This window comes from Pyxicephalus adspersus, chromosome 10 (assembly GCF_032062135.1).
Source record: "Pyxicephalus adspersus chromosome 10, UCB_Pads_2.0, whole genome shotgun sequence".
NCBI classification, from domain to species: Eukaryota; Metazoa; Chordata; class Amphibia; order Anura; family Pyxicephalidae; genus Pyxicephalus; species Pyxicephalus adspersus.
In genome coordinates this window covers 7,389,853-7,398,403 of record NC_092867.1, presented here as the reverse complement: position 1 = coordinate 7,398,403, position 8,551 = coordinate 7,389,853, and the positions used below count along the sequence as shown (strand labels likewise).

Here is an 8,551-nt window from a genome sequence, read left to right as displayed (position 1 = left end):
CTGGTCAGAAATCGCCAGTGGTAAGGGAAGGTTATGGTGGACATGGAAAGGAGAGGAAACACTGTCAGGGCTGGAAATGCGAGGTGACTCCAGTGAAATACATTTTGCAATGTTTGCTGCAGCAAGAAAGTGACTCCGGTGAGGTAGCAACACATGCAAGCAAGCGAGTATTCTCCCTGCAAGGAATTTTATCCCTGGCAAACCATCACACAAGCATTTACCTGGTAGCTGCCATGCTTGCTCAATATAACCCAGCACCTGGGTAGTTACAGTATAAGGAGCAAGCAGTTGGCAACTGGCTCTATTCTTTCTGTGTAGAGAAGCCATAAACCTGAAGGAAGCCACAAACAAGTTATTGCTTAAAGCATCCACAGTTACCTGCGGTGAGGAAGCAGTAACCGCACAGCTACCTGTATGAGCATCCCCTAAGGCAACTTCTACAGAGATAAAAATATCAACCACACAGGGAGGGAATTGTTTTGAATTAACTGACTCCTAAACTCCAATAATGATGGGGAGCAGTTGTTTTTGTATGACAATCTAGACATGCTCCATGTGCAATCACTATGTGGTGAACAGCCCCTCATTAACCTCCCAGGCGGTTAATTTCTGTTTGGATTTATATGTCTAAAAGCAGTACCTTGACTTTCATGAAAATTTATTTTATATTGTTAGCCTGTACTTCTGAGGCATAACTCACCGAAATATGTCCAATATTTAATAAATGGAATATACAACTTTAAATAAAAAACACAAATCTGTTAAAACAAGGGTGCATAAATAAATCAAAAATACTGAAGCCTGTAATATAACTGTACAGTAGCATAAATAATATATACAGTGTTCTCCCCAGACCCTTTTAGCTGGGCACACCACCCGGCACTTTTCGGCAACCACCCGGCTTTTGGTTGGTTACTGATAAGTGGGTCACAATTCAGGGGCTTCCACCCACCTAGAATTTCTTCCCACCCAGCTTAAAAAAATTTCTGGGTTGAGGTTGTTGGGGAACGTCAGCGCTATCACCAGGGGTCAGATCGAAGAAAGAGGACGCGGTCAGAGGATGGGCTACTGCGAGTGTGGCTCAGGGTTATCGCTATTAGCTGTTTTTTTTACGTCGAGCCACACTTGGCATTACCGCACAGAAGGTTAATAAACTTCCTTAAATATAGCTTCTCTGACTAATTCAAATCCTCGCTTATTTGTGTATTACGCACTCCCCTCTGAGACACTGCAGCTCCTAATAGGAGGGTTGAGGTATGAGAGGCGGTGCTGTCAATTCAGATTTAGTGGGAGGGGCTGGTGTGGCCAAGTGCTGATTGACAGGCTACAGGCTCTTAGCCACACCCCCATAACAAATTTTTATTTTTTTTAGTACAAGCATTCATACATCATTCTACATCATCAAGCAGCAACTTTGTTCTGAATTTAGGAACAGTGCAGCATTGTTGTCCCTCATCATAGCAGGCTGCATTAGGAAAAATGTTATTGACATGGAGAAAACTGTGCATACACCTAAGTGCTGCAATATTTTGCACAGTTTTAGTTTAAAATGATTTCATATACATCAGAGACCTCAGTAACACTTTGCTCCTTGCACTGTGTATGGAATAAACCATTTAGACCTACTTGCTTGTTCTGCAGGGAACGCTTCTTTCATCCAGGCCACTTTTGTTGAAGTCACCAAGTTTTAGTGGTTGGAGCGCGGGGATATCGGAGTCAGGTGACAAATCAGTCAGGGGCTGTAAGCTTCCTTCTTCCGGTAATGCACAACGTTCATTGCGATTTCTCCTGCGTTTCTGTCTGCGCTCACAGCTGGGAGGAGAAACAATGAACCAAACATATCAGTATTTAGAACTAATGTGATTGGTAAAAGAATAGTTGTTTATAATTCTATATCTTGTAGACAGAATTTCCTAGAATTCTCATCAACACTTTGCTCCTAATAGTAGCTTGGTGTGTTTGCAAATAATAAGCATTAGGCTTCTGGTCAAATACCAGGCATCCCCTGCTTGTCCTAACATTAACCAGGTGTATGGTGGTAAATATGACGGCATATATGGACATGTCAGGTTTCCCAGTAGTGCCAGTCTGAAATACAGTGGGCATAAAGGAAGCCGACTGTAATCTTTCTTTGGACACTTGGAGTGATCCATGTTGGCAATGTCACACTTACCTGCTCCTCACTAAAGCACAGGCACCTCTCTCCTGCGCATGCAAGCAGTTCTGACCCTGGACGTGCCTGCTCTTCCAAGCCTTATCAGTTTCCCTCATCCCGCTGGCCAATCAGGAAAAAGCTTTTTAACCATCCCTGGCTATTTAGCTAGCTCAGACACAGCATTCAGTGTTCGTGCAACACGGCGGAGAACCCCCTAGCTCTACGGAACATTTCTCTCTACACCTGTTGGTTAATTCAGTGCTTTTCCTGTCCAGCTCCAGTGTTAACCCCTTGTTGCCCAGTTTGGTGTTTCCCGGTCTGTTCCCTTGTACTGTTCCAGTGTTCCTCTGTGTCTGCAGTGATCCCTTTGTCTCCCGTGTCACCTGTCGTCTCCTGTGTTCCCAGTGTCTCTGTGGTGGCCCTGTGTCACCGATCTCTATTTCCTTGATCTCTGGTATTTGACCCTTGGCTTGTGACCTGACCTCTTTTGCTTGCCTCAACCTTGGCCTTCCTTGACAATTTTTCTGCCTAGTGATTTGGTACCATGTATCTTCCTGCCCACCCTGGTGTGCCCAAGTACCACTACCTGGCTTTAACCAGCAGCACAACATCTTCACCACTAGAGGCTCTGGGGAAGACTTGGGTACTGCTTAGACTCTGCGCCTTGGCCCTTCTTAGGGCTCAGACCACTCCTGTGCAAGCCGTAGCGCCCCCTAGGAGCTCTGTCTCCCTAAGCGGGACAGACAATAGTCAAATTGACTGCCAGCACCAAGAGGGACCAAATCGATTCAGTAAATGCCCTAAGGAAGTTTCTAAACTGTATAGGGCCCAGCTGGCAGACAGCCAATTAGGCCTGAGGACTGCTATACCACGCATTACCTAAAAGGATATGTCAATTCTTCTGCCCATGAACAGTAAACTCTTCGAGTACTGCCTGGCATGTATTTCATTCCTGTTCTGTTCCTCTGAATCTGTGCTCTTTGAAGCAACCTTTTCCTCTGCCAAGCTTTACAGAACTGACTGCCAAATAAAAAACTATTCAGCTTATAAACAACTCATCAGATCATAATCAATGAACAAAAACTCCTCTCCGGGCTGTCCCCAGGCAGTCATTTCCCTCTGGACATGGCCATCTTTCCTCTAGTGCAGCACGCACAAGGCAAAGCCAGGCTGTCAATTACAGCCCCCACATCAAAGATCTTACCGTTCTCTGTAACAATCTCATGTCACCGCTGTCTGCATACAATAGCATCAGTTTGAAAACTATGCTATATCCTTATTTTTGGTTTCAGAAATTCATTCAAGCAAGAGAGTTCAGCACTATCTCTGCTCTTGCCAACTACTCCCGCAGACCAAATATAAGGCAGCACCTTTCTTGCAGGAGAGAAGGAGCAAAGGATGTTCCACCTCTAATTCACTAAAATTGCTTCCATGGTGCAGTGTGTGCAGTGCAATCTAGACTTTCTAATAAGAGAGCCCAGTACTAGCACTGCACTTGCGGACAGCTCCTGCAGACCAAATATCAAGGCAGCACACTTTGTATAGGAGAGAAGGAGGAACAAATGTCCCTTTTCTAAATCATTGAAGGTGCAGTGTGTACAGCACATTCTGGGCTTTCTAAAAGGAGAGCCCAACATTAACTGACTGCTCATGCAGATGAGATATCTAAGCAGCACTCATCTTGCTTAAGAGGAGGAAGATGTCTTTACTCGTTCATGTTGTTTCAAGGCATTTGAGTGCATAGTGCAATTGTAATTTAAAGCCCGGCTCTGCTCAAGTAAAGATGTGCGACCCCACTGCTACTTTCTAAATGTTTCTAGGAAGAAGGAGGAGAGAGTGGGGAGTGTTCCTCCTTCTGAGTCATTCAGTGTAACCCATGCAGCTCTGAATGCATTCTGGGTGGTCCAGTACAAGTGCTCTGGTCCAGTACAATACTCAGCATAAGTCCTGTGCTTGCGGACTGCTTTTGTAGAATATTTACACAGCACCTTTTAGTGCAGAAGAGGAGAAAGAGGGTCCCTCCTCTGATCAAGCAGTTTATTCAACCGGATATCTAAAACCACCATAGGTACATTTACCACCTGCTGGCCAGAAGAGGTAAATAAACAACTAATTGCAAGGATTTCTATCTTCCTGGAAAAAAAAAAATACAGATAGAAATATATATAATGGAAAATGCCATAATTCATTTGGCTGCACCATATCAAAGACCATTGAAGCTGCTGCTTCGGTACAATGCACATGATAATAATTGCCCCCGATGTAGGCCGACCGCCATGTCTGCTTTCCTGGGGTAGTACAAAATTGCTCTCTATGTCCATAAAACAGCTTGCAAAGTCACCCCACCGACATCTTTCTAGAAAAGAACCGGCGATATCTTTTATATCGCTAATTGAATATATTTCAACGCAGGCTTTTTAGTTCGCTGTCAGCGTTCATTATTTCTACACACGACGTACCGCGCTTGTAAAAGCTTCAATAAAACTGTAATTAAAAAAAAAAAGTTTCAAGCAAAGTCCCAAATCTAAAGAAGCTCTGCTATAGGATGGAGCTATTTTTAACAGACACTTATGCTAACGGCTCAAGGTCACTTTCGTGTTGAAGTTATTTGTAATGCAATTTGTTCTGTAGAGAAAACAAATTTCCGCAGACTAGGAACTGGCTCAGTAAGGATATTGAAGGGCACAGCAGGAAACCACTCAGAGGTGCTACAATTAACGCTGCAGAGAGTGTCACACAGTCATCTGCTTAACATAACTGCATGCATTTTTAACACATGGTACATTTCATCATGGCCTGACACAAAAATACAGGACTAGGCTGCTGCCATATATTCCTCCGTTAAGGGTTTGTGTGTTTTTGTTTTATTTGTAGTGATTAACTGGCGGAAAATTCTTTTGGCCTTTTTTTGGAAGAATGGGAAAGCTAATTTAAGGCTGGGTACACACGTGCAGTAATTGTCGTTGGAAAGGATCTTTCACAATCCTTTCCAATGACAAGAGTCTGAAAGATGCATGAACGAGTGTTGTACATACAACGCCGTTCTGCTCTATGGAGAGGGGAAAATGACAGAACGGCACCCTGCTGTGCTCTCTCAACTTCTCGTCAACCATTACAATCGTTCATTGTCCGTAGATCTGCCAGGACAGATGACAGGGGCTTTTTACACGTCAGATTCTCGTCTGATATCACATCTGTCTGCTAGTGTTAGTCCAAGTCTGCAATGGTGCTTTGATCTTTTATTGGTTAACTTCAACGTTGTGATCTCTGCCTGTTCTATCTCCATCCACCTGCCACACTTCATAAGGGGTCTTGCTGGAATTGATCTTTCGTCATGATTTCCAGTGACGGATGAAAGAACGAGCTCTGTACACACAGCGGTATTCGGTTCTATAGAGAGGGGAGGAAGAAGGATGAGCCAGTGGCACCCCTTGTGCTCTCCACCATTGAAATGTCGTTCCTGATTGACCATTCATGAACGATGTCAGGATGTGTGTAGGTAGCTGAAGACCACATGGCAGGTTAAGCAGAGATCATAGACAAGGGTGTAGATATAGAAGGCCATGTGATTGCAATGGGGCCCGGCCCTACAAGGGCCAAGACCTGTATTCCTACAAACTGAGCTATGCAGTCGGCAAATACATTTGGGTAAAATGAATGTACTGTATATGAAGTATGGGAGGAGGGTGGCACGCCCTGTATTGTGACCCAACTTTGGAGAACACTGAGAAGGGGGCCTTATTGGTGGTCCTTGGTGTCACCAGAAGCTGCACATAATATTTAATATATATACTGCTAAAAAAAGACCTAAGATACTGCAAATATACTACCAGGGATGGCCAGGGAATACAAATATGCTAAAGTTTCTGGTAGGAAACTTTTGACTGGAGAGGGTGTCAGAAACTGGGGACCTGCTACAGGAGACCACTGGCATTACAGCCCCTTTACAAACCAATAGATGGCTGGGGTCCCAAGGGCTAGCATGTAAGGGACACATGACCTTAGGCCATAATGGTCTTTAGTCTCTATGGCATTTCTCTAAAACATTTCTTTATTACAAACCCTACTGTTTTGGGGATGAAGCTTAACTTAGCGATAGGGTTCCCTTTAATGGCTTTGCTACAGTGCCCTATCTCACATTGATTAGGACATTGCTTAAAGCTCTGAACACTGAAGACCCCAAGAGACCCTGAGAGTGATTCACCCCATTATTTACAGTTTTGCAGGGTGAATCATCTGCTGCTTACATTTCCTACAGCGAGGATTGCCTTTGGTACTTTGCCTCGCCCACCTCCTACACGGCCCTAATGAAGGTACCACTCTCTCAGGGCTGACATTAACAAATATTTTATTTATGGAGAATCTAACGGAGGAGGGTGGCACCTTATTTGGCTTTGTAACGTCAGCAGATGTTGGACGAAATGTGGAATTTTGGTGGGTGATAGCACAGCCTACATATGTGGTGGCTCCTATGTACATCTATAATTTACATGCTGCATAAGGTTTATAAAATATTATTACCCATGAGTATCACACCAACATATTCTGTAGCATGTTACAATGTCAGAGTGCAATTTACATCAGGCTTTAGCACTGCTTACAATCTCTACACATTTGGTCAAAAGGCGCAAACACAAGCAACTGGCCTTTTCATAATGCCACGTTTGTGCATTGATTGATGGGCATAGTGAAAGGTTGGTGTTTCTTTATTGTGATACCCGACTCCAAGGGGTTCAGTCTCATGACATCTCATAGCTGTAAGACTTTCCACCTCCAGCTGCTGTGCCCAGTGTGGGTTACTAGCTGCATGGTGAAGTCTCTTCACCCAGGGCCAAGAGCCCTTTACTTAATATTACTGTCGAATGCTCCATTGTCCTCCAGCTCTGTTCTTCTGTGTTTATCACACAAGGACAAAATCTAAGGCCAGTTCTGCCATTTGACTGACCCAATGCTGTGCTTTAGGAAAGGAACTAGAGCAAACTCATTCAACAATAGGGAGAACACGTCCCTGGGGTAAGTCATAGCCACATTTTAGCAATGTCAGCTTTTTACTACAGATGTTGTCATTTGATGACCATGATGTTATTTGACAGCTGAAAGCTTATACACTTACCAGAATTTGATGATTATCCCAGTAGCCACCAACACAATAAGCACAGAGATGATGATGGTGACATAAAGTTGAGGGTCAGTCCCTGAGGGAAGAGAGAGAATTAATGGATGGAATTGGAATGTGTTGGATCCTTGTTCTTTGTCAACACTTTACTAACCTTCTTGTAATGGAGGAAATCCATGGGGTCTCAGAGTGGTAGGTACCCCCTTTAGATCCAGACCTCTCGCTGGCTCACCATGCTCCAACAAACCCCACTCATGATGGTAGTTGGGTCGAGGGGTGGAAGAAGCTGAACTTTGTGCCCCCTCCTCATCTGAGACGGTTGGGTCCCACAAGATAGCCCAAGGGTATTGTGAAGGAAGAACTGCCCCTTCCAGGGCAGCGGGTAAAAGAAAGCTGGATGCTTCAGACTGGCGTTTGCCCCGTGCAGGCACAGACTGCTGACGGGGGTACTGGGTGTTCCTGTGAGGGAAGTATGTGATCTTTGGTGGCATGTTCTGTGACTGAACAATGGGTATAACAAACTGGGGACTGGAAATGTGGGAGATTCCTGAGGGTTGTTTAGTAGGATGGAGAGAGGGGTTTATATGCTGGTGGCCAGCTAGGTGGGGAGAAGATGTCAGGCGTATTGCCCCATGGTGGTGAGACTTTGTGGGGTATAGAGGTCGGGGAAGTGAAGAACATGTGCTTGATAGGAGTAAAGAATAGAAAATGCAGTAGATGGAACCACAGCCAGACCTGGGAGAAAAGGTGGGGGGAGTTAGTACATTTAATAGACATTGACTCTCTCCCATCCCTCCCTTGGTTCTCTAACATTGTTCCTTGGTTGGCACTCATCCATAATGTCTGGCTATCCTCAACTTGTCCTTCAGCTGTCTGCTGTCATTCATTTCTTTGCACACAAACCTCATCTAAAAATAATTTAATGCGTTCATAAATTTTGAGCTGGTGGAAACGGCTGCTTTCCCGCTCACTGAGCAAAGTCTTACTAAATAACCCCATACATTCTAACATTGTATCACTGCATGCACCACTTTTTACCTTTGCCTTCCTATATTCTAATATTGCTTTCCCAACGGTCTGACCTTTCTTCCATGCACACTATACTCTCCAGTATGGCTTCTCTCCACACTGTGCATTCCAACTTTGCTTCTCACTATTTGTACACTCTGACATGGCTTTTGTGCACCTTGTACATTCCAACATTGCCCACCTGCCCCTTGTACATTCCAACATTGCCCACCTGCCCCTTGTACATTCCAACATTGCCCACCTGCCCCTTG

The 8,551-nt window shown here is 44.5% G+C and overlaps 1 protein-coding gene across 9 annotated transcripts in view; it reads right to left on the bottom strand.

The window, feature by feature from the left end:
• PIANP (PILR alpha associated neural protein) overlaps positions 1-8,551 on the bottom strand; it is a 35,847-nt gene that overhangs the window by 4,345 nt on the left and 22,951 nt on the right. For all 9 annotated transcript variants that reach the window (XM_072424155.1, XM_072424147.1, XM_072424148.1 and 6 more), the window contains 3 exons: positions 7,426-8,006; positions 7,269-7,350; positions 1,627-1,812 (listed from right to left, as the gene is read on the bottom strand). In XM_072424155.1, the coding sequence (XP_072280256.1) occupies positions 1,627-1,812; positions 7,269-7,350; positions 7,426-8,006 (849 nt within the window). The remainder of the gene's footprint in view (positions 1-1,626; positions 1,813-7,268; positions 7,351-7,425; positions 8,007-8,551) is intronic.